The sequence below is a fragment of the Camelus bactrianus genome, chromosome 31, assembly GCF_048773025.1.
Source record: "Camelus bactrianus isolate YW-2024 breed Bactrian camel chromosome 31, ASM4877302v1, whole genome shotgun sequence".
NCBI classification, from domain to species: Eukaryota; Metazoa; Chordata; class Mammalia; order Artiodactyla; family Camelidae; genus Camelus; species Camelus bactrianus.
Genome location: NC_133569.1, coordinates 22,755,015 through 22,781,302, shown reverse-complemented (window position 1 = coordinate 22,781,302; position 26,288 = coordinate 22,755,015). Strand labels below are relative to the sequence as shown.

Genomic DNA, 26,288 nt, shown 5'->3' with positions numbered 1-26,288 from the left:
TAGAACACGATGTCTTTTTAAAGCCTAATCATATCACATTATCCCTTCATAAAGCTTCCCAATCACACTAAGAATAAAATCCAAACCCCCATCCATAGCTTCCAAGACTCCATCTGAGCTGGCCCCGCCCTCTCTCCTACTGTTCTCTGCTAAACTTAATCCATCCTAGCCCCACTTTTCCTCTGCCTCAGGACTTTTGCACTTACTTTTCTCTCTACGTGGGTCACATGCCTCCTGGATCTTCCATGACTGCCTTGCTCTCTTCATTTAGATCTCAGATGGTTGAGGCACATTCTGGGACCACATTATCTAAATCTTCTCTCCATCCTCATCACTCTTTTACCGTTACCTGCTCACTCTGTTTTAGAACTTTTCATCACACGTGTCACTACCAGGCACTTTATTAATACATTTTTTTGTTTTTTAACTTTTCCACTCTTATAAGCACCCCGAGGACAGGGACTTCGTGTAAGTACTGGTAAGTCTCTAGGAATTACAACAGTACCCAATACACATAATAAGTTGTTCCAATATTTGCTAAATAAATGTTGGAATTAATACTTTGCTTGTGCACTACAGGCCATAACTGATTCCTGCCCACAGAGTAAAAAGTTAAAGACAACTTCTTAAAAAGTAAAAATCTTGAATTACTCCTAAAATAAAAGGATAAAAGGTGTAATGATAGCAGCATTCTGGAATTCAGATCTGAAACTTAACTACCACTGTGAAGAATTAGCATGAGAGGACCACATTTGTAATTTTTAAAAGAAAGCTGTCATATACTGTACTTGAAAAAAAATCAATGCAAATACATATTAAAGGATTGAGACCACACAGAAAGGTTATTAACTTAAAACAATCTCTCCCATATTCATATACATGTATACTTAAAATGTATACAAATTAATCTACTCTACATACCATTTTGCAATTGCTTTTAAAAAAACAATTTATCTTGAAGAATTTTAAAAATTTCAACACTGAAGACCATACTAATTTGTCAAAGGCTAAGGAATACATTTGACTAGATAGGCCATACCTTATGAACGGGCATTTAATTTAGATTATTTCTACAGTTTTGCTATTTCAAAAAGGTGTCAATAAATATCTCTGTCTATATATTTACATGTATATAGATTAATATAAGTCATATACATTATATTATATAGAATAATATATAATATGTGATACTAATATATCATATATAATTGAAAATATTTGTCATATGTATATATAATTTTCCTGAGGATAAAGCAAGTTCCTAGGAATAAAATATCTGAATATCACACCATCGAATTGCTCTTCTAGATACCAATTATTCTTTTAGCAATAAAATATAAAAATTCTTATTTTCTTATACTCTTTGACGAGTTTGGACATCAGTTACAAATTGTCGTCAGTCCCATGAATTAAAACAAAATGGTGTCTCACATTCTTTCTTTCTTTTTTTGGTAATTATAAGACATATTTATTCATGCTCAATTTACTCAAAATTAAGGAGTACTTGCTTCAGTGGTTTGGTTCAAAAGGGCTATAGGTGTTCATACCAAAGGGCATGGAAATGAGATGCCTCTAAAATAGACTTTAAATAACTAAGTGATGATCACTTCGTTTGTAATATAACACTGTCATATACAGCTCAACCCCTACAGTTTTCACCCATGTAAAAAAGTTTATTGCTCTCCATTCAGCATCTACCTCCCTATTATATCACAATGGTTTTCTAATGGCCAAATACAATGTATACTTGTAATATTCCTATTGCCTTTTCTTCAGTTTCTGGTATTAACAATACAACAATCGCTCCTTAAGATTTTTCTCTTCTCTTTTTGCTTCTAGGACATGTGTTCTGGGTTCTCTCCAACTCCAGTACCATTCCAGGTTGGATTACAGGATACTCTTCCTTTGTACACCCCCTAATCCTGGTGATCTCTGAAAAGCCAATCTTTAGCATCTTCCACAATACACACACTCTCTCGCTTATCTTTTTACTTTCACATTACCAACATGGTGATAAATTATAAATTTTGGTTTTGGTTTAGCCCAGATCTCTTCTCCCGGGATATCTACCTATATAGTCCAGTAGAAATCTCATTTTGAATATTCCACAGGAAACTCAACAGCTCCTCCAGACAATTAGCTTTTCTCTTTTCCTCCTCCACCACCAGCAAAGTTCCTCACTTCCTTCTCTTGTTTTTTATCCAGCAAACAGCACCATAATCAACCAATTACTCAGGCTCCAAACCTGGACTGTCACTTTCCACAGCCAGCTAGTCATTCGTGCGTTAATTCTCTCTCTTAAATAGTTTTCAAATACATTCCACTTTGTCTTCACGCCGCTGTCAGCACCCTAAAACAGTCCAATAAATGTTTTTTGAATGGACAGATGAGTGAAAGCATTGGAAAGGAAGACAATAAGGTGAGAAATGATGGCACATAGTGCCCTATGTTACATCCACTGGAATAGGGTTTAAATTCTGTTCTGTCAAGTGTGTTTTTAGAGTTTGAGCTCTCTTCATTCAATGCCATGAAACGCCGTTATAAAATGCACATCAGTTGACTCTCTCTTGTACGTAGCTGCCTTCTTCCCCCTCCCTCCCTTCGTCTGCGTCCCTTTCCCACCCCCTTCTTCTCCTTCTCCCTTCAGTTTTGCCTTTCTCCGAGCCCCGGGCCCCTCTCCCTGGCCCGGCGCCCTCCTCCCAGCACGCTGGTCAGCTCCCCGCCCGGTCCGCGCGGGTTTCGCCCCGCCCGCGCGGAGCCCAAGTCACGAGGCCGCGGGCGGGGCGCAGCCAAGGGGGCGGGGGCTCCGCAGTGCGCATGGGCGGAGCGGCGCGCGGGCCGCCTCGGCTATATCTGCGCCTGCGCGGCGCGGCGGCGGGGCCAGTCGGGACGGAGGAGACAAGATGGCGCTGCGGGCGATGCGGGGGATCGTGAACGGGGCCGCGCCTGAGCTGCCCGTACCCACCAGCGGGCCAGGGGTAGGGTCTCGAGAGCAGGCGCTGGCGGTTAGCCGGAACTACCTCTCCCAGCCTCGTCTCAGTGAGTATCAGGGAGCAGGACGCGCCCTGTCTGTGCCCTTAGCCCAGCCCCTTGCTCCCACTCACCTGCTGAGCCGGCGGGGCGGGGTGGGGGGTTGCTTTCCTCTCGCATCCCCGCGCCCCGACCCCCAGGCCTGTCTCTAGTAGGAGGTTCTCGTGTGCCTTAGTTTCCGTGACAGAGGTGGGCCGAGGGCGAGAGCACCCCCGGGCGGCTTCCCCTGGGTTGGTGGGCTCCTGGCTGGGGCCCCGCCCTCCCCAGCTTCCCGGGGTTGGAGCATGCTCAGGCGCTCGCTTCCTGGCCCTCCGGGAAGGCAGCTGCGTGCCCCTCCGAGCCTCATCTTCTCCTGGCCTCTCTTGGATCTGTAGGGGTCGAGGGAACGCCCCTCGCCATTCCCCACCCCTCGAGTGGGGACCTCAGGGCAAGTCTTGAGCTCCTGCGGGGGGAGTCGGTGTAGTGCCGTCGCTGACGTGGTCAGGCCTTGCGTGGATGGAGGTCAGGCCCGCAGCCAGAGGGAGATGTTTTTCGGCGGAGAGGCTGCTCCGCAGGACACCTAGATATCAGAGACACCTAGAGCTGAAAAGTACCCTGCAGGTCGTCTAGTCTAACCCTCTCACTTTACAGTGAGAAGCCCGAGGTTTGGGGAGGGACGGGGCTTGCCAGGCTTTAGAAATGCATACCTAATTATTGGCAGAGCAGGGAAAGTCCAGGTTTCTTAATTCTTGCTGGACCTTTCTCTGCCATTAACTTTGTTGAGTGCAAGGCTGTTTCGAGGAAGCCCAGCAGCTTTGCCCGTATCATATTGCATACATGCAAAACATATGCATAGGCATGTTTAAGTGTTGTGGTTGTAAAAAGACGTCAGTAAACCAGTCTGAGGTGGACTGCTCAGCATTTCGGAAAGCAGTGGTTCCTGATCACTGAACAGTGCAGTTGTGTAGCATCAGACCTCTTCGTCGCTTCCTTAGGAGCTGGGATGAGGCCTGGGCACAGACTCTTATTTAAGAGTCAGGAAAGCGCTTGATGTTTTCCCAGGTGGTGAGACTGTTTGCACGGGTTAATTGCCGGAGTGTCTGTTTGTGGGTGGCTCACTGGTTAAAAAGAATTTCAGACGAAGGGTTTCAGCCTGGGAGCTCTCCTGCCTGACTAATCCCATCCTGAGCTGTCACTGGTCATGTGACAGCACTGCAGTGTGAGGAAGGAGGAAAAGACTTGAGTCAGTGGTTTGCAGAGATGTGCTTTTTGTACTGGGAATTATTGCATTAGAGAATGCCTGTTGGGAGTTTATGCGAGCTGAAGTGTTTCAAGAAATTGACAGATGTTGCATGCTTATATAGACGTTGGCAATAAGTAATGTTATAGATGTTGACAATAAATTGTTAGAAATTTATAACAATTACAAATACTCTCGTGAATTGCATTTGTATGCTCTGCTGTTCTTTGGTTAGAACAGATGGACATTAATGGTGCGTCTAGGAAAAGATTACAAGGGGCAGTAGTCATTTTTCCATATAATTATTCACTCTGTCGCAATTCAGAGAGCATGGACTGAAATAATAACATAGTTTAAAGAGTGCTCTGTGATCAAGGTTGTAAACCCTTAAGGGAGATGAATGTGATTTCTCAACGTTCTGTGTGTGGTGACTGAAAAACTTCTGCAGATGAGATCCTTCCCTACAAAACTGTTGCAACATAGAGCTTAAAACTGAACCTTCAGAGTTCAAGAATCCTTTTTGTATGCCTAGTACAGTTGACACATGGAAGCACTGTGTTTTATAATTGTTGTATAACTTTAATTTAAACCTCTGGTTCTAATAGTCTAGTATGTGGATTCTAATTGTGGATGGAACCAGAGTAGGGAGTTGGGGTATGTGGGCTGTTTCCCTTCTCTGCCTGGGTTATTCCAAGAAGCGCAAATGATATCGTACTTAAGCTAACGGCTGACTGCATTTGAATGTCATCTTTTTTCCCATATTGCCACATCCTTTTTTTTTTTTACCCCCAGCAGAGAGATTGATTTTTAATTGATGTAGTCAGTTACAGTATATCAATTTCTCATTTACAGCATAAAGCCACATTCTTGATTCTAGTTAAAAGTTTGAATTTCTTCTGAATAAATATCGTTTAACCTCTTAATTTTTCTCATTAAAGACTGATGATACCATCATAGGTGAAAAGTTACTGTTATTTAATGTGTGCTTTTTGAACCAAGGAATGGAGTAATATTGGCAGTTCCACTGTACAGATTCATCCTGGGTTTTGTGTGTGTGTGTGTGTTTTTTTTTTTTTTTTTGATTTCAGAATTGGGGGCTGTTAACAAGAAATGGAAAATGAGGTACGCAGGCTTCAAATGATCTTGAGCACATTAGTTAAATTTCTAGTCCAAGGAAAGAAAACTTGATTTCCTTTTAAACTTTGTGCAAAGTTAAATAATACACGGAGAGCTCTTGGAAGTGACAGTGTTTGAATTAGATAAACTCCATTGTTCTTGAGATCCTAGATCAGCTGATCTTACGCTTCTTTTAAAGCAGAGCTGGCCAGCCTAGTGACAAGTCAAAGGAGTCTAGGCCTGCCTTGTTCTAGAACCTTTCCCTCCTTGTCTACCACTCAAGGCGTGGGTCTCTACTTTTCTTGCACAATAGGAGATGATTGCTCCGGTTTTTGTGTTGCTAATAAGGTGTAGGCTACCGAACTATCGTTATGCAATGATTGTCAAATTTCTCTCTGAAAATTTCACAATCATTAAGTAGTGTTAGTCCTGTTGAACAGCCTTGCAACTTGTGGAGGAAGAAGATGCCATCTGACAGAGTATGTGCTTCTTAAAACCTCTGTAGATTTGGGGTTTTACCTGTTACTCTGTAAATGTTTGTCACCTGCTTGATAGTTCAGGATCAGAGGTGGGCCTTCTTGGTTGTAAAATGTGCTCCGTGTGCAGTGTAAACATGCCTGCGTGTTGGCGGAGTTCTGATCGCCCCTCAGACCCAAGTTCCTGCTCATTTGGAATTTTCAAGACAAAAGTGGTTGTTACTATTTCTAAACATAGATATATTTATATAATTGGTGAACTGGTAAATATTTATGTAACTGGGGAATAGGTTTTGATTCTTTGAAGAGCAGCTTGATGTCTTTGGCAGCTGTAACCTAAACTGGTGTCTCTGCTTTGGGCTGTTAATAGTAATGGTGAGGAAAGCTGGGTAGATACTATTGAGAGATAAAAGATGGTGTTTGGTATTATTTTATCTGCATGTTGCCGTCCCCTGCCCCCAAATACTTTTGTTATTGTGGGAAAGAGCTATAGTTTGTGTATAAAGTGTCTTCTGCTACTTGTTGCTTAGGAACTGTGTCATCTCCATATTTTTTAATTATACTGGAGACCACCGGCCATAGAGAGCCAGCCTTAGAATCGTAGTTGAGGGGAGGAAGAAACAGCTGGAGTGGGTGCATCAGCCTTGCCTACCTGCCAGTGTTTTGTGAAGCTGCAGTGAGGTAGCCTATCTGAAGATGCTCTGTAAAGCGTAAAGCACTTCAGTTTGGTCGTACCTTTTGTTTAGTCTGGATTATAACACTTACTTGTAGCCCAGTTTAATTTAAACCAAGCATGTTGCTTAACCTGTGATTTGTATCTGAAGTGATCTCATGCTTTTCATGCTTTCCAGGAGAGAGAACTGCTGAAGCATCTCCATTAGATTATTGCTTCTCTGCTTTAACTCTTCTGGTGACTGCCCTCCATTGGAGAAAGATTGTGTCCCAGAACACAAAAAATGACAGTTCAGGTTTAGAATTTGAGCTGCAGCACACAGTTAAAGAAAAGTGACCGGAGCCACTCTGTATAACTTCAGATCCTTTGGCAGGTTACTTAAATTCTGAGAATCATTTTTCTCTTATAAAACTTAGAATAATATTAGTTAACTCATAGACCTGTTAGGGAGATTTTAAAGATTCTTGACAAGTAAAATTAAATATGTATTGGTGGTATTGGTGTTAATCGATTAATTCCACATGGTTGCTTATTGGGTTTTTTTTTGAAACCTGTATGCATTGTTGTAGATTTCAAGACTGCTTTTGATGAAGTAGGATCTTATCTTCCATAGTTAGAAGTCTGCTTGATTCACTGCTTCCAAGAAAAGCAGTGACTAGTGTTTCTGTTTCCTGGTCATGCGTTTGCCTCATGACTGGCAAAACTTCATAATTCTGAATGAGCTTGAATTTAAACATGAGATTCCGAAGCATCGTTGTCATGGAGGTGAGAAGTTCAAAGGAGATGCAAATCTTGTTCAGAAAGTAAAGAGAATTTCAGAACCTGAAGCATTTTACTGATGCTACATTTTATTCAAAACGGAGTTGTCTGTAAACAAAACTAGATTCTCCCACTCCCAGTGGCCCACTCCCTCCTCCCATTTCCAACTGTTTAGGTAAAGATTCTGAAAAGGTCTGTGTTTCTATCGTTTTAAAAACTGGGTTCTAAGAAAACGTGTTTCTAACGTAGCTCACTTTGCATATCCTCGTAGCAGTTTTATGAAGTCATTGAAAAATAGTGTTTAAATTCTTTTAAAATAAAAACAATAAAAAATTGTTTGGGGGTAGGAATTATTTTTAAGAGTATTAGATTATTTTAAAACAGTGGGGAGGATTATCATAAAAGTAGCAGAAAATATGATACCTAGGGTCTTTCAGATAATCCTGAGGGATGATTAATTCTTCTACGTTACCGTGCCTGTAAGTAATTTAACTTTTTGAATTTGTGACTTGCCTTTTATCTAAGGTTGAAAAAAAAAGAGTCATTTAGGGTCTTCTGTTGAGATCGTTACAACTACAAATGCATTCAAGCAAATATTTGGTGTCAGGATTTAAACAGCCTGAATATGAAAGACGAGGGCCCCTGATAGTGCTTGCCTGCTCTGTGTGTCCCGGTTTTCTACCAGGGCACGTGCTTCCTGGCTAAAGGAATTGTGTTTTCAAATGCTGAGCCCTTTTAAGTGGACAGACTGGTTATTAAATGGTTCCTTCATTCTTGGGAGTCTGTGTTCATGCCAGAAATTTCTGTCCAGGGCCTCATAAGAAATCAAGCAAGTGAAAAATTCCCAATTGGTTGACAGCTTCTTATAAATTATTTTAGGCCTTTGTAAGCATTTATTTCATTTTTTCCCAGCTTTTCTGATTATGAAATTTAACTAATTCTGACATTGTTAGAATTGCTTTCCTGAGTGTTCAGATTTATACCCTATAACCACTGATCCCACTTGGCATGTATGCAGGTGTGATACGGTTCAAGGATAGCTACCTCCTTTCTCAAACGAGGGATTTGGGCAGTTTGTTGCTAGGGTGTAGTTTGCAGTAGAAGATTAAGTCTTCATGCTGACAGTTACATCTGACTTTTAAAAAGGATGCTTATCTTTTAAAATTTTTGTTTATTTTTTAATGAAGTATAGTCAGTTTACAGCATTGTGTCCATTGCTGGTGTACAGCATAATGTTTCAGTCATCCATATACACATATTTCTTTTCGTATTTTTCACCATAGATTACTACAAGATATTGATTATAGTTCCCTCTGCTCTGCAGTAGAAACTTGTTTATCTATTTTATATGTAGTAGTATCTGCAAATCTTGAACTCCCGATGTATCCCTTCCCCCCCTCCCCCCCCCCACCCTGGTAAGTTTGTTTTCTACGTCTGTGATCTGTTTCTGTTTTGTAAATACGTTCTTTTGTGTCTTCTGGTTCTTTCCTTAGAGTCCACATGTAAGCGATGCCATACACCAGTTTACTCAGGGCTTTTTGTCTTATCAGACTGCATTCTCCAGGTTTCCTCTGTGAGTTTTGTCACTCCTGAAAGGGTTCCTTTCCCCTCCTGTCTGCTTTGCGAAGTGCTCCGTTTTCTAGAAAGCCTTTTCTTTTCGCAGTCAGAGCTGCCGCAGGTTCTCCTGGTGCTCCCAGACTCTGCACACCTGTTAGAGCCCTTACTCCCCCTGCTCCCTGTTAACTGTGCGCTCCTGTGGGAGCTCTCCCCCTGTGCCTTTGCTTTTGTATCCTGGGTCCTTGAAACAATGTGATTTATAGTGAAGATCCAAAATATTTTGGGTTGGATAAAGGGGGATGATGAAAAGTTGTACAGACACAGGCGTATTTTATAAATTCAGTGGAAAATCCGTAACTGTTTGAGTGCTCCATACAATAATAGGCGTGGCGAAGCGGAGAGGGGGCTTGTTGCGACCCCAAGACGACTGAGGCGGTGCTTCTGTGTGACTGGAGCTGACTCTCCTGTGTTCCTTTCCAGCGTACAGGACAGTGTCAGGAGTCAACGGCCCGCTTGTAATCTTAGACCACGTTAAGGTAATACCACGACCGTTGCTGTCTAAGCATTTGTGAAGTTTTAAAAGCATGGTATTAAGTACCGTTCAGTACACTCTAAGTTGTTTGTGATGATTTTTAAGCCGTTTCTTGGTCCCAGTGTCAGTACTGTATAGGAGACGAGAATTTTAAAGGCTAGAAGATTGGATTCCAGTACTGGATCTGCTGCGGATTCTGTTTTAGCCTTGAGTCCCTCACCTGCAAAATTAAATGTAAAATTTGTTTGTTTTTTAATCCTTCCTCATAGGTTTATTAGGAAAACAACAATAATATTTATGAATGTGCTTAATGACTTGTAGGAATTTATAAGATTCCTGTGGTGTGTGGCCCCTGTCAGAGGCTGCCTTGAGTTACAACTGTTGGCTGTAGCTTTGTTTTACCTTCTCTATTAAATTTCATGGTCTTTGAGTGAGTAAGCAATGCTCCTTTTATCTGTGAGGGCCTGATACTGATACTCAAGTCATGAATAAGCAACAGGTTATCTCAACAGTGACTAAAACCATAAAGCAAAGAATCGTTTTTACTTACTCAGTTTGTTGAAGCTCTTTAGTTACATGCTGCTTTTTTAGCCACACCTGTATGTAAGAATTATAAATGCCATTCGCGTTATCTTAGAGAAGGAGGCATAGAACACACTCTGTAATTGAATTCCCTGGGTGAAGCCGCCTGCCCGAGCTCTGTGATCAGACTATCTTCAGAGGAAGTAGTTTATGTAACGTGCTCTCTAGGACAGCAGCTCTGCACCGGTGGTTGTTGAGGGTAGGTCAGGAGGAAAGGTGCACAGTTAACAGTTTGTTGAGAGAAGTAATGATGGAAGTACATTTGGCATGTGGCCCCTCTGGAAGCAGGAAATAAAGTTTCTTAAAAGAAAGGGCAGAGCACATTGTGTCTCCAGCTTTATCACTGAGATGGTATTTTTGTGCGTGACAAGGTACCTATACAAATTAATCTCCACATAAGGATACAGCTTACCCCTGGCTACGGCTTCATACTAGTCTGCAGTTTGATTCAGAGCCTCAGCATACACCACTTCAGTTGCACAGGTCTAGGCAGGCGCCTGTTAATGTTTTGTGAAAGGACTGAGTGTACACCTTTATTTTTCAAGGAAACTGTGGGAAGCTTTGTTTATTTCTTTGTTCTGTATTTCTTTTTTATATACTCTTTATTAGATACAATTTTTGGCTCATATTTTTCAAATATGAAGCTTTTATACTGGTAAATACGTATTTGAAAAACAGTTAAAATTATTCATCTTTCTATGATAAGCATTGAGCTCAACACCAAAATACACACTACAGACACATAAATGTCTAATTCGTAAGTGCTGTGCAGGGTGAGCGCAGGATGCTGTGAGAATCAGTAACAGGGAGGACTAAGAAAGCATCTTGGAGGAAGTAATTTTAAGAAAGCTGGAAAAAGTTTTATTGAATGCTTTGAGTACAGCTCCAGCTGAGGAAAAACTGGTAAATAAAGTTCTATGTAGTTGTAAGAATGGCTTTCTACTGCCAGATTGAGTGATTTTTTTTTTTTTTTTTTTTTTTTTTTTTTTTTTTTTTTGGTTTTAGTTTTTGGCTTTTGTTTTTAACTTAAAACATACACATAAGATCACGGAACAGATAATGTTATACAGAATAGAAGGAGATGGAGACTGCTGTCCGCCAATTTGTGAAGGCAGCACACCTGAGATTCTCAAACCAGACAAAGGGTCGTATCAGGAAAGGAACAGGGGAGCAGTTCTCACTTAGAAGCACCAATTCAAAAATCCTTCATAAAATGTACTCGTGTATTGGATATTAGCAAAAAATACATTAGAAACTCAACAGAATTATGACCAAGTAGAATTTATCCCTGTAATACAAAGATGATTTGAAATTAGGTAATGTCAGAATAGTTCAGGTCATTCATAGATTATTAAACTGGAAAAAGTTTATGCTCTTCTCAATAAATACAGGAAAAAAATCTTTAAAAAAATAAAAGAAGGTCTTTGAAATAAGGAATAGAACAAACTTTTAAAACCTCTTAAAGGATACCCATCGTATCCTACAGCAAACAGCACACTTAAGGAGCAACTAGAAACATTCCCATTTAAATCAGAACAAGATGAGGGTGCCTGCTGTCAGCACCACTATCAGACTTTGTGCTTGGACCCTAACCAGTGCTGTGGGGAAAAGAAATTGGGGCATAAAGAGATTAAAAAGGAGAAGGCACAGCTCTCACCATTTCTTGGCAACGTGATGAACTAAGCGGAAAACACAAGCCATTTGGTAGACAAACTGTTAGAAACAGTGCCGTAAAGCAGTGCTGCTGGGTCCAAGGGTCAGTCTACATACAAATAACACCCCTTTATCAGTGACGTGTAAAATGCCGGAAGTCGTTACAGTTGGTAACTTTCTATAGAAAACTGTAGAACTTTGTCGAAGAACGTAAAAGAAGACAGAGTAAGAGGAGAGTCCGTGTTCATGAATGAAGAGGCTCAGAACAGGAAAGATGTTGATTCTCCCCAGGAAACAAAAGAAGTTAGGTAGAATAGTTCAGAGTAAAGATTTGGTCTCGTAATAAGCAGATACTTCAGTGGAGCAAAATTAAGATTCTTGAAACCAGTTCTGCTTACACCTGAGAATTTGACTTGGTAAATGGTAAAGGCTACATTAGCAGGTCAGTGGGGGACATTTTTTGCTGCACAGTAAATATTATCGGGGCATTTGTCTTCCTATGTGAAAAAAAACAAAACGTGAAAAACCTAGAAGACAATATAGAAGGCCATGTTTATGACTTCAAATTGGAAGGTCGTCCTACACAAGGCATAAAAGGCATAAATCATAAAGGAAAATAAAAACTACAAAAATTCTTTCTGATAAGATGTCATAAACAAAAGACAAGAAATGGAGGAGCAGATGAATTTTCAAAAGGAGTCATACTCAGAATCTATGAAACTTATGTAAAAATAAGAAAAAGCAGACCCAGTTGAAAAGTGAGGGAAAAAATATTAATAAGCCAATTATAGGAAATAAAGTCTAATTGTGAGGAAACATGAAAAGATGCTCAATATTGGTAGGATCAGGAAAATGCAGATTGAAAGATACTATTTTTTACTGTATCAAAATGGCAAAAGTTAAAATTTAATAATATAAGGTTGGCAAAGATGTAGGGAAATGAGGCTTTTCTGTACTATTAGGGAGACTGTAAAGTGACAGTTCCTTTGCAGAGTAATTTCGCAGAGAACGGGCACACCCTAGAGCCCACCGCTAGGTGACCAGGTACCTCAGGGAAGCTAGGGTCCACCTGTGTGAGGAGCCACCCGTGAGAATGTTCACTGCAGCTTGTTCGCAACAGTGTGAATCTGGAACAGCCTTGAACACCAGTGGTGGAAGAACACCTAAGTAAAACGTAGCGTTACTTGATTTTATTTTAGCTATGTCTATGCCAACATTACTCCTAAAACGCCCATTTATTCACATTAGCGTTTCCAAAATCAAGTGTCGTAGAGTCAGTGTTGCATCACAGATGCGTTGACAGACGTTTTCCTTCACATCACATGAAACAGTGATGCATCTTTCAAAAGACTGTATTAATAAAGGAAGGTAAATATCACCATGACAGATCCAGAACATGAGGTCAGGTCGGGGGAAGAAAACCAAGGTGTAGGATGGTACGTCTGTATGTTGCTATTTAGGTAAATAAAACACTACAATGTATTTTTGGAAACATGCCGTTTAAAATATTAAAAACGGGTTAGAGGAATACATATCTGTTAGGAGAATTAGATTGAGATGGGAATGTTAGCATTATTTATTACAACAGCAATTTTTTACTATTTAGTTGCCTTTTATTCCTGTCCTCCCGAGGTGATTACACAGCCCAGAAGCAGACATCATTTCTGAGTAGTGGGAACTTGGTTTCTTGTCAGTTTTGTATCTTTCTATAGCCTCAAAACTTAAGAACATATACACAGAGGGAGAAAATTAAACTGCTGGGTTTTCACTGACTTAAGAGCCTTCCCTCTGTATGTACCTTGTGCTGTGTTTGCCAGTGCATGTGCCAGCGATGAGTGTTCCAAGGACCTAACCTACCCGAGGACAGTCTGAACCCTTGGCATGTGCCTGTGTGCTGGGGGTGGGGGGAGGAGGGACTGGGGGAGGGGGGACTGCACAGGCGTGGTGCTGCGATGCAGGTAGAGCGGACGGCGTATTGTGATGCGCTTTTAGGATGTGGGTTAACGGCCTTCCCTTCTTCCTGTTCAGTTTCCCAGATACTCTGAGATTGTGCAGTTGACACTGCCTGACGGCACAAAGAGAAGCGGGCAGGTTCTGGAAGTTAGTGGCTCCAGAGCAGTGGTTCAGGTAAGCACCGCTTTCAGAGCCTGGGCAGCTGAACTGCTTTCTGATCACAAAACCACGGAAGAAGCACCGATAGTTTTTTCTAGTCACTATCACGTAACTAACTATACACAGATCTTTCTCGCCCTATGGGTGGGGTCATGTTGTACTTAATCCATCATAGGTTGAAAGTGCATCTAGCAGACTGAACCTGCCGAACGTTACAGCTTGGCTTCCACTGAAGGTGCTCAGAACAATTACGCTAGCATACAGTGGTGCGAAATCATCTAACCCAGGGCCTGTTTTATAGTAAAGTGTTGAATCTCTCATGTGACTTACTGTGCTGTATACTGCGCTGCACTGCAGTGAGAAACAGAGCGGCGGTCTGGGCACAGAATGGTTGTAGGTGTGTCGTTGTTCCCGCCCGTGGTGTCGTGGCTGACTGGGAGCTGCGGCCCTGCTGCCGCCAGCATCACAGAGAGTGTCGCACCGCGTGGCGCTAGCCCAGGGAACGGTCGGCATTCAAAATTCCAAGTACGGTTTAGTTTCACACCATCATGCGCCAGGGACCCTCTGTGTCTTTAGAGATTGATTACTGGCCGAAGGGAAGAAAATTATTTTTGCATGTTTTCTTGCCAAATGTCAGCCACCTATATCCATTCTAGCCCAATAGCTCCACTGGTAAAATGGCTTTTTTCTTTTTAATGGATAAAATGAAACAGACAATAACATTGAAGGAGCAAGATGAAAAGCAGAGTTCACAGGTTATGGGATGAAACCAAAACAAGATCTGAGTTTGTTTCTTTAAATTGTCTCTGAGAATTCCTAGTTTTTAATGTTACTGATTATTGCAAATGCCAGTTTTTTCAAAAAATTCAGCAAAATTTCTGTAACGGGCCAGATAGTAAATTGTTTAGGCTTCGTAGGGTTACCTAAGGTCTCTGATATGTGTTCTTATGCTTTATTTTCCTTCTTTCTTTTTTTTTTTTTTAAAGAACTCTTTGAAAATGTAAAAAATGATCTTAGCATGCGTGATGGATTTGGCCTGCAGGCCTGGCTCTGGTTAAGAGGCTGAACTTGGCTCCTCATTCACCACTTTCATTCGTGTTGGTTAGAAATGGTATACATTTGTGTATTTTACTTTGTAAGGGCTGTTTAACAGACAAATAAACTTCAAGTGCTTATGATCTAAGTTTCTCGCACCCTTCTGCTCACTGTACTTTCTTGGCAGGTATTTGAAGGGACCTCAGGCATAGACGCCAAGAAGACGTCCTGTGAGTTTACTGGGGATATTCTCCGAACACCAGTGTCTGAGGACATGCTTGGTAAACGGATGTTACTACTCACTATGCGCAGAGATCTGTTTCCTTTTTGACGTATTTCCGTGAAGTCTTTTAAAAACTAGAAATATTTGAGTCATTGTCCACTCTGTGGTGTTGCTGTTTGACAGGCCGAGTATTCAATGGATCAGGAAAACCTATCGACAGAGGTCCTGTTGTGCTGGCTGAGGACTTCCTTGACATCATGGGTAGGGGCAAGAAAATGGATTTTGGTGTTTGGGGCACGCAGCATCTGTCTGTCTTACACCTTTGCCAGATGAAGGGCGATTTTTGTGATACTTCAAGTAGATGACAGCATACTCCATAATTAAAGCACTTAATTAATTTGTTCATTAATAATTTGTTTGTTATTTAATACATTTATTTTTACCTAGAGATCATCTTAAAATTTTATGTAAAATACCTTAAGATATTGTAAGATATCACTAGTTTGTACCTGAAAGGTAAATAGTAAAGCCATGATGGCTTTGAAATTAGGATTTCATTCTTACTTGCTATACCTTACATTTCACTTTACTACTATAAAAAATTAATGGAAGAAAATAGTTTCAGATTTCAAAAATAACTGGTTTTTTAAGAGTAGAAAGAAATGCTTTATATGGTTGTAGTCTTAATGTACAGAGATATTAAAATTTTCCCTTTTGGAAATGCATTAGGCCAGCCAATCAACCCTCAGTGTCGGATCTACCCAGAGGAGATGATTCAGACCGGCATTTCGGCCATAGATGGCATGAACAGTATTGCTCGGGGGCAGAAAATTCCTATCTTCTCTGCTGCTGGCTTACCGCACAATGAGGTGAGGACTAGGGTCTGTTTGGTATGAAATGTAAGAAGGCAGAATTTCCAAATGCTTGGCTGTTAATGAGAAACCAAATAAAGGGTTTTCAAAGTAAATACCCAATGTTATTGTTCATATATTCCAATTACATTGAATTTTTATCCTCGCATATCTGGCTTCTTGCTTACTCTTATGAATCTTTGCGAAAATAACAAAGAGGTTTTGTTGGGTAAAGCCCTTTAAGATATCCCATTTCATTTATGATTACAGTTACCAAAAGTTTAGGGTAAAAGGTATTTTGTTGTGGAAATGTTAGTTGAGATTTCAACTAATTTCTTCTGTATTCCTCATCAGATTGCAGCTCAAATCTGTCGCCAGGCTGGTTTGGTAAAAAAATCTAAAGATGTAGTGGACTACAGTGAGGAAAATTTTGCGATTGTATTTGCTGCTATGGGTGTAAGTAAAACGTTTTCTGTTTCAGTATGAACTGTGAAATCACCTGTGTTATTAGAACAGTGTAGAAAAGTACACATACATGTCATTGAATTTACCTCTGCGTAGAGAAGATGCAGCTTGGTTCTTCGGGCAAACTAGGGATGAATATTCAGCATTTGACTGGAATGTAAGAGTCATTCTCTTTGCGCCCAAAGCAGGCAGTTTACTCTGTTGGCTTTTGCAAACATTTTTTGGGTACTGGAAACCGTAGAAGAAGGAACAGTGCAAATCTAAAGCTCGGCCTGCATCAGAAGTAAATATTGAGAGTTTTTCTTTTCCCAGGACTGACGAAGTCATTGCCTTTTAGGTAAACATGGAAACTGCCCGCTTCTTCAAATCCGACTTTGAAGAAAATGGCTCAATGGACAATGTCTGCCTCTTTTTGAATTTGGCTAATGACCCAACGTAAGTAAACAAATAGAGCTGTTTCTCTCGGTTCACGCGGGCTTCTGGTCACGAACGGCACCTCAGACTAGGCGTAGTGACAGCGTTGCGGTGGAAGCAGCGTGGGCCTGGGAAGGAGGTAACCGAGTTTAGATGCCAGCCCTGCTTCCTGCAAGTTACTTGGTTTTGGGCAAGTCACTTAGGCTCTGAAGCTTAGTTTCTTCTTTCATAAAGTGCAGTAAATAATACTTGTCTCGCAGGGTTATTGTACATATTAAATGAGGTAATAGTGTAAATTACCCAGCTCCCAGTCCATGCTCAGTAAGTGGTCTTTTGCCTGCAAAACCTGATGCCTGTTTCTTTCCTCCCTTTCTCCTCCTCTCTCCGTCTCAGTTTTGAAACTATATAGTTCTGAGAAATTATGGGGCATTTATAAGATAATCAATTTAACTATAACAAGTAATTCTTACTGTGTAAATACATAAGATAACTCTGCCTTACTTAAAAACTTGTAAAGTAATCATTGCCCAGCCCTTCTCAGTTTATGTAAAACTTTAAAAGGGAGGCTGTGAGACTGTCCTGTTATTTCCAGAATCATTCTCTTTTGTTTTTGGCCTTTTTGTTTGAGTGACAGAGGACTTGATGTTTCATTTCAGTATTGAGCGAATTATCACTCCCCGCTTGGCTCTAACCACGGCCGAGTTCCTGGCCTATCAATGTGAGAAACATGTATTGGTTATCCTAACAGACATGAGTTCTTACGCTGAAGCACTTCGAGAGGTAATTTTTTTCTCAGTTAAAATGAATTAATTTTCAGGGTTATCTTGTCCCTTTGCAAGTTTTCACTTTTTTAAATCATGGTTTTTTTTAAATTCATTGCTCTTATATTAGTAGAATACCTTAATTAATCAGAAAAGAAAATACAATTTCTGTCAACCCAGTTGAAATGACTAGAGGATGAGATTTAAACCATTATTAGCGTACTTACCGTACTGTCACTGTCTCCACTGGTTACGACTTGATTCTAAGAGTGAAGGATGCAAGCTGTTACGTCAGTTACTCTCCCAGGAAGTCCTCTCTCTGTGCAGACTGTCAATTTTTAGCCCTTTCCAAGAATTTCATTTTTAATGATGTAAATCTTTATTTCTTTACATAAAGACTGTACTCTGGCAGAACCCTCTCCAGAACTTTTTTTCCTTCAGAAAATTCAGTGTTTTTTTAGAAACAGCATGAAGATTCTGGCAGTTCCCATCCGGGAGTATGGGGTGTTTTTCTCATGCAAGTTACTGAAATTTTGAGTGAGTTGCTCTTTTAGGTGTGTAAAAAAAGGGAGAAAAACTTCTGAAAAAACATGCTGTATAAATATCTGGCTTCTAAAAGCTCCCTAAGATCCATCACTGTATCTCACTCTGCTACAGTGCTTTTTCACTGCCCCCGTCCATCACAGTTCCTTTTCCAAAATGCAGTAAAAATAAGTGTTAGAAAAGTGAAAATTTTAAAGAGATACACAATTTATAAGCCTCCTTTTATTATTATTATTATTGCTAGATTCATCAGACATAGTTATTCTATCAGATTGCCACTGAAGTTTCGATATGTTTATCTTGCTTTCTGCGTTGTCTCCTTACACACTGATAAAAGCTGGTCTGCAGACCACGCTTTCTGTCGCACTGCGGAAGCGCGCTCTTGGAGGTGCAGAGTCGGGCTTCATGCATTAGGGTTCTTGGTGGTTGTGGATTAGTGTGTGTGTCTGTATCCTAGTGTGCACGTCTCTAAGAGATCATTTATTACCATTGTTATTTTGTGCAGTGATCTAAGGAAGCTTTATTTGGCCCTTGATTCCAACTGGGAACTGGGGTTAGTAACGTAACTTCCTCTTAGGGTCGTTGTGAAGATTAAATGAAATAACGTATGTAAAGTGCATCAAACACTTTCTGGCATATTTCCTTCCCTTTTGATCTTTTCAGGGTTAGTTTATGTAAACCTGGCTAGATCCGTAGTGTGAAATGAATCTTGTCAACTAAGTGTTTTCTCTTAGTTTTAAAATGGACTAGCTTTGATTTATAAATTGCAAGCAGATTTTCTTCCAGCAGGCTGTTTGAAGATTTATGTTGTGGCAGTATGATTTTAGCGAGAAAACTTCTAGTCCCCAGTTGTCAACATTTTTGTTACAGGATAATCTGAATTTGTGTTGCTAGATTTTTCTAAATCGTCTCTCAGAGATGGTATTTGAAATGAACAAGATGACATTTCCAAGCTTGTAATTTGGCACAGATGTGTCCTAAGCAAGCTTGAATTCTCGTTCTATGGCATGTGACGCAATCCTCCTTGGTTTACTGCCAGGTTTCAGCCGCCAGGGAGGAGGTTCCCGGTCGACGCGGTTTCCCAGGTTACATGTATACAGATTTAGCCACTCTGTATGAACGTGCTGGTCGAGTGGAAGGCAGAAATGGCTCAATTACTCAAATTCCTATTCTCACCATGCCTAACGATGGTAAGTCTTGGGTCTTTGGATTATGGAAGAACTAATCCTTGTAAGGACTTTGATTCTAAGAGAGAAGACCAGTTATCTTTTTAAGTTGAAATTCTTTTGAGAGTTTATCCTCCTTGAGTTTACCTTACCTAGGGATTTGTGCCTACATAAAATTTTTCATTTCAAAACTACCTGTAATTATTACTATTTTATAGAAAATTTTTCTCATAATTTTAATTTTTAATTTTCATTTATGAGCTAGTATTTAGTGTCTGCTGTTTGTAGGACGCTGGTATGGATATAAGGAATTTTTAAATAATTGATGGGCTCTACTTACTACTCCTTCTAGTCAGATGTTTTTTATGTATGTGCACCAGTAATTTAAGGTAGCTTCAGTGCCAGATGAAGAGCACAGGTAGTGAATGCCACAAGACTCCAGAGGCGGAATGATCGCCAGTGGCTTGGCAAAAATTATTTCATTTTACCATGTGTGTCAAAGCGCGCAGGGTGGTGCCTGCCTGCGGGTATGCCCAGCGGCTCCCGGTGAGGCTTTCGCCGTTCCCGTTGCCCGCACGTCTTTCCATCCTTACCTCGGTTTGTTTGTTTTTATTGAAGTTACAGTGTGTTAATTCTGGTGTACAGTGTAATCTCCCAGTCATGCATATACATACAGATACTCATTTTCATATTCTTCATTAAAGATTATTATAAGTTATTGAATATAGTTTCCTGTGCTATACAGAGGGAATTTGTTTTTAATCTATTTTTATGTACATTGATTAACATTTGCAAATCTCAAACACCCAGACTTACCCCTTCCCACCCACTTTCCCCCCAGTAGGGTTATTTACTGTGTCTGTGAGTCTGTTTCTGCTTTGTAGGTGAATTTGTTAGTTTTTTAAAAGCTCTTTTACAAAATATTTTCAGAAACAGTACTGACTCACTTGATCTTCACAGGGACTTTGGGGTGGATGCTCCCATGTGAGGCGAAGTGATCTGTCACAGTTAGATGTGGCAGCTTCAGAACCCAGGCGGTCTGAACACTGCCTCTGACGTGACGGTGGTTTGTGCCGGGGAATCAGCTGCACAGTCACTTCATGTAACTTCACAGACTGGGAGATGCTGCCTGTGTAGTGTCGGTTTACTGGTTGGCCCAGCCTCTGTATTTTCCATATTAAAATGTGTGTGTCCATCTGAGATCGTGCCCAGTATACGTCAAACTGGCAAGTCTCTGCAGGGGAACTTTATGTTTAAAATGGAATTGAGTCATATTTAGGGAGAGATCACATACCTGGGAGAAGCAGTGCTTTTTATGAGTGCAGCTGGTGTAACTTCCGTCAGCGCGTCTGACTGCTGCAGCCGGGTAGACTGTCCAGCGCCGTAAGCTCCAGCCACACTTGGCTGTTTAAGCTCTAAAGTTTATTGAAATTAAATAAAGTTTGACATAAAGGTTTTCAGTCACATTAGCCACACTTCATGTATTTAATAGCCACATTTGACTGGTGGCTACCATGTTGGAGAACATAGATAAAGAACTTTTCCATCATCACAGAAAATTATTTTTTTATCTAGCACTGTTTTAAGTAATGCAGTGGCGCCTGTGGGTTTGTTCGTGTGAGACGGACACTGTAACTGATGTGGGCTGTCTCCCCCTGGTAGATATCACTCACCCCATCCCTGACCTGACTGGATACATCACAGAGGGGCAGATCTACGTGGACAGACAGCTGCACAACAGACAGGTATTTGACGTCTGAGCAACACTGCAAGCCTACAGATCTGTCTTTCAGTTACTTTTTAGTGATTTTGACTTTGCTCTTAGGAATTGTTTTCTGTAGAAAATATCAACTTGAATCGTTTCTAATATGTCTGTACAAGTGTCACTTATGTAATACTAAAATCCTAGTGTGGGTGAGGGTGGCAGGACCAGGAATTAAATTACCACTTTCCTTATTATGCCCTAAAATAGGGCCACTTGTCCAAGAACTTTTGAGGGGTCTTCTGCTCCACGGTGGTGTAATCTACCAGTCTTGTTAATATAAAAACATTCTTTTTACTTTAAAATTTTTTTTAATTGAGGTGTAACTGGCATAACATACATTAGTTGGAGGTGTGTTTGTATCTGTTGCAAAATGGTCGCCACAGTCAGTGCAGCTCCCGTTCATCTCCCCTGAGTTACAGAGCATTTTTCTTTCTTGTGGTGAGAACTTTGAAGGTCTCCTCTTCCAGCCACCTTCAAACATGGAGTGTTAGTCACCGAGCTGAACACTGCATCCCCATAACTTACTCGTTTATAACTGGAAGTTTGTACCTTGAGCCCCTCACCCATCTTGCCCACCCCTCATCCCCTGCCTTACGCAACCACCACTCTGTTCTGCATCTGTGAGCTCGACTTTTTTTTGTATTTTTTAGAGTCCATATACGTGAAATTACACAGTATTTATCTTTTTCTGTCTGACTTCCTTCAGTTAGCCTAGTGCCCTCATGGTCTATCCTTATTGTTGCAAATGGCAAGATTTCATTCTTTTCTACGGCTGAATAATCAAAACCAGATTTTTGATTGGTTCCACCATAGATGCCAGCTTCTAATACCAGCTTTTAGGTGGAATTGTGAATTTTTTGTGTGTGATTTTATGATTCAGAGTTTAGAAGACCATTTAGATTTGATAGTGTAGGCAGATACTGAAAATTCAGTTTTTTGATTTAATCTGGTACTGTTTTGTAGATTTTGCTTTTTGGATTTGATTCTCGAAATCTTAAGCCATAAAATATTTCCTAAGCGTCCTCGTCTTACCAGGGAGACACTCACACTTACGTAGGAAACCCGTGTGGCGGTTTTACGCATTCTGAGCAAAGTTCATGAGTTTCAGAATTCTCCTTTATTACCAGGAAGGACTGGGTTTTGTACTTGACTGTAGTATCTCCCCCTTCCCATTCTACCCAAGATCTACCCGCCCATCAACGTGCTGCCCTCGTTGTCGCGGTTAATGAAGTCTGCGATTGGCGAAGGCATGACCAGGAAGGATCACGCTGATGTGTCGAACCAGCTGGTACGTAGGTTCTCTCAGGGCTGCTGTTTCAAGCCCTCAGTGCTTCCTTGGCTCATTCTCCCTGCTGTCTTACACTGCTTGTCTCTCTCCCGTCAAAGTGGAATTTTAATAAAGAATATTGCTCACGGAGGCCTCTCCTCTCCCCAGTACGCATGCTACGCCATCGGCAAGGACGTGCAGGCCATGAAGGCCGTGGTTGGGGAAGAAGCCCTCACCTCAGACGACCTCCTATACCTGGAGTTCCTGCAGAAGTTCGAGAGGAACTTCATCGCTCAGGGTAAGCGCCCGGCCCCGTGAGCACAGGCAGCGCCGTGGGGGTGTGCGCCGCGTGGGCCTCCTTCCTGGCCCGAGGCTTGCTCTCTGCGCGGGTTTCCTTCTGATGGGAGCAGAGGTTCTTCCAGCCTCCTGTGTGTCTTTGTGCTTAGCCCTCTGGGTGCTTCCCTCTGCCTTCAGCTCCACCGTGCAGTTGTTCAGCTCTTGTCTTGTTCTTTCCCTTCCTTACGAGCGGCCTCCTGCTTTGCTGCGTCCATCCCCCCTCTGCCTCCCCTCAGCCAGCCCACAGCGACGCCCTCCAGCCTGGGGGCTGGGGCTCTTCTCGTCCTCCGTGTTGCTTTCTTCCTGCTGCTTAGCTGCTCCTGTTCCTGAAGGCCGAGCTGCCTGTTCCTTCTGGGCCTTTCCTGTCCCTGGCTTTGCCTTTCCCCCTGCTGTTGACTGACTTGCTGCCTGTGAGCCTTCATCCTCGTTCTGAAGCTCTCCTCCCACACCTCCACCTTTGTATCTGCCACCACCCCTGAGGCTCAGCGGTGCGCACTGAAGGGCTTCCCGGGCTGACCAGCTGCTGAGCAGTCCCCTCTCCATGCCTGTCCCCCTCTGGCCTGGCCGTGATCCTGGGTCGCCTGCCCGCGGGAACTGGGCGTGATTCCTAACCTTCCTCCCGTGCTCTCCGGCCATCACATGTTTGCCGCTTCGCATTGTTCTCCTTTAAAACGTCTTACCCTGTCCTGTTTTCATTCCCATCACCATTCGCTCGGGCCAGGGATGCTCAGAATTCAGTGCGCTTTTCAATCACCTGGGGATCTCGCTGAAATGCAGGTTCTGGCTCAGTAGCTCTGGGGGGTCGGGGGGGAGGTCGCAAGTTCCTGGGCGATGAGGAAGCTGCTGGCCTTTCCCCAGCCGCCCTGGCTCTCTGTTCCATTGCCGAGTGATTTAGTGTTAATTTCACCGATTGTCGCTCCATGAAGAAGTTTATCATGGTTTTTATTACATCGCGTATGCCACACTTCCAGGCTGCTCTGATCGCTCTCTGTCCTGCCACCCCATCTAGGGCTGGTAAAATATTTTTTTACCTCCGTGGTACTTAGAGAAGATGTATTTATTGTGGAATAATGCATCAAGCTGCACTCTTAGGATTTGTGCACTTTTTAATTATGTAGGACATTTTGAAATTAACATTAAAATCCCCAAAATATATGATTCGTGGATTTTCTTAAAAAACTTTTTTGCAGAACCGAATACCTTCAAAAGATAAACATTACTCTGGTAGAGAAAAGAAAAGAACTGAAGACTTCAGCCACTCTGATTTCTCAGTTAAAAAACGAGAATTATTTGCAGGATAAGGATGATTCTACTATTAAAAATAATAACAGTGACACCTTTGAAAGCCTCCGACCTATTCAGGTGCTTGATGGGTGTTTAGGGCCTCAGGCGTCCGCCTGGCCCCCTGCAGGGCGTCCTCTGTTCCCGGGAGCGCTCGGACAGAGCTCCGCCTGGGTCTCGTTTGCATTGCTCAGTGGAATGTGTTGAGAGCCTCCCGGTTGTCAGAAGAGCTCCACACGCTCCCACTGCCCCTCTGTCTCTCTCACTGTCTGCCCTGATTTCCACGTTCAGTCGCGTCCAGCCCCGGGAGACATAACAGCTCCGTGTCCCTTCTCGTTCGTGCTTTGTGCTCACAGTGCTAGTCCCATGCAGGGCAAGCTTTGAGCAACACTGATAAACTGGAGGGAGGTGGCCTTCATTCATCCAGTCTCAATCTTTTGTAAGGTCCTTACGAAAACCGCACTGTCTACGAGACCCTGGACATCGGCTGGCAGCTGCTCCGAATCTTCCCCAAAGAGATGCTGAAGAGGATCCCGCAGAGCACGCTGAGCGAGTTCTACCCGCGAGACTCCGCCAAGCACTAGCCGCTGCCGCCCGGCTCGGTGCGCCTGTGAAATGCTGGTTCTGTGCTCTTGGTTCCTTCTGCACACCCCCTCCTTCCCCACCTCTGTGCTGGACTTTACTGTGTTACCCTGTAATTAAAAACGAAGACGAGGTAACATATCGTGCCAGTGTTGCAATGTTTTAAACTGCTAACAGACTTTAAAATATCCCCTGTTCAGAAAACCTGGATCTTCAGTGCTTAGTTTACAGCCGCTGAGGGCTGGAGGTGAGGGGTGCTCACGGACGTGTGTATTTGTTGTACATAGCGGTGTAGTTAGCTAGCTGCCCGGGGTCCTCGTTATCCGGGTCCCTCAGACCTCCCCTCTCCACCCCCTCGAGGAGATTGCTGTCTGAGTTACGATGCTTCGCTCCCCACGTCAGGGGCGGCGTAGGGTCTGAAAGAGGCTTCCTCTCAGAGCCGAGAGGCTTTCCTGAACGTTTGTCTTTAGACTTTGGTCTGCCTCTGGGTCCGTCTACTGCTGCTCTAAGCAGATGGCTTTTGCTGTCCTCCTGCTCTTTCCTATTTAATGATAGATCAGAAAAGGAGGTTCCTTTTCCTCCCTGGTACGTGTGGGCCTCCACTCCCGTGTCTCGCTGGTCCCCTTCCCTCTGAGTGACACGGAATCGTGCAGCATTTGCACGGCCAGCCTCGGTCTGGCGGCAGTGAGATGCCTTGTCCCGATGACACTTACTGCGTTGCCACGCAGAGGAATCATACTTAAAATAATTCATAGAATTGTTTGGAAAGAATTGGGATACAGTTTTTTAAAAAAAGAAAAAGAAACCCCGGGATCCATTGCACGTTTGGACGTGCTAACAGTTGTCTGAAGTCTCTGCAGTGTTTACCAGCTGCTAAAGGCACGCTGGGGGGAGAAAGCTCTTCTGTGGATGGACATTTTAAACTCTGTTAGATACTCGCCTTTGGGAAATGCCCCATTTTTGGTCCTGCTTTCTGACCTCTCTGCCTTTTCAGGGTAATCTTGTGGCACAAGTGATAGCATTTAAAAGCTTTAGCCTTTTAATTTCTCCTCCGTCCTGCTGCGAGCCCTGCGCTGTCCTCTATGCCCTTCTGACGTGTCTCCTGCTTGGTCTCTCCTTTGTCACTTGGGTGCGATGGCAACTTCTCTGTGCATTCCATCTTTCAAGTTGTGTGAAGTTCTTCACTTTTCTCTCTGAGGGTGTAGGGGGAGGGGGGGAGTCAGCATGATTATATTTTAATGTAGAAAATGTGACCTGGATATAAAATGAAAATAAATATTAAATTAAATGGAAGTTACCTAAAGTGACTCTGTATCTTGTAATCAGAAAAGCAGTAGCAACAAGCAGGCGCGTGACATACAACAAGGCACCTCTTTGATTCACAGTTTTGAACATCATAACCGGTACTGTGAGCCCCCTGTGCTACAGGGACGCGGCCCGGGGTTTGTACCCCTCTGTCTCTCAGGCTTCCCTTTCAAGCTCTTTTCGGTAACACCTCTTCCAGCAGACGGTAGTCTGATCCGAGGTTGAGAGCTGCGACAGGCGTCCTCTGGAGCCTGTCCCGATGGAGGGTAATAAACAGAAAATGAAGTACACGCTGAGGCAAGCCAACACTTGCTTTAAGTGAAATCTTAAATAGCCGTGCAGTGTGTAAGGGAAACACAGCGGTCACAGCGCGAGGACGTGGTGTCCTGGAGGCCCCGGGTTGCCTCGCCTCTTCAGGCCGCAGCAGCAGCTGGGGGACGCGGGGGCGGCCACGTGGCAGGAGGGCGGGAGCCCGGGCTCCGGCTGCCACCGCCCTGCCGGCGAGCCCCTGCTTAGTCGGCAGCAGCTGTGGGTTCCTTCCCGGGGCCTGAGGACGCTAAGGCGGGTTTGACTTCCGACTCTAAC

General features: G+C 42.7%; 2 protein-coding genes across 2 annotated transcripts in view; one reads left to right on the top strand and one right to left on the bottom strand.

Annotated features, from left to right (window-relative positions):
* SLC18A1 (solute carrier family 18 member A1) overlaps positions 1–4,138 on the bottom strand; it is a 41,169-nt gene extending 37,031 nt beyond the window's left edge. The window contains exon 1 of the mRNA XM_074355831.1: positions 3,105–4,138. The gene's annotated coding sequence lies outside the window, so the exon portion shown is untranslated. The remainder of the gene's footprint in view (positions 1–3,104) is intronic.
* On the top strand, positions 2,859–25,695 carry ATP6V1B2 (ATPase H+ transporting V1 subunit B2). The gene is made up of 14 exons (XM_010955019.2): positions 2,859–3,039; positions 9,311–9,366; positions 13,626–13,724; positions 14,932–15,025; positions 15,151–15,228; positions 15,697–15,836; positions 16,173–16,274; positions 16,621–16,718; positions 17,354–17,477; positions 19,041–19,191; positions 20,830–20,912; positions 22,116–22,220; positions 22,368–22,497; positions 24,261–25,695. Exons 1-14 carry the CDS (start codon positions 2,904–2,906, stop codon positions 24,398–24,400), a joined length of 1,536 nt encoding a protein of 511 aa, XP_010953321.1. The 5' UTR covers positions 2,859–2,903; the 3' UTR covers positions 24,401–25,695.
* Positions 25,696–26,288: the final 593 nt, after the last annotated feature.

Coding starts and splice junctions, on each gene's coding strand:
- ATP6V1B2 (XM_010955019.2), top strand. CDS start 2,904: ATGGCGCTGCGGGCGATGCGGGGGATCGTGAACGGGGCCGCGCCTGAG. Junction 3,040..9,310: donor CCTCTCCCAGCCTCGTCTCA/GTGAGTATCAGG, acceptor GTTCCTTTCCAG/CGTACAGGACAGTGTCAGGA. Junction 15,229..15,696: donor GGACTTCCTTGACATCATGG/GTAGGGGCAAGA, acceptor GAAATGCATTAG/GCCAGCCAATCAACCCTCAG.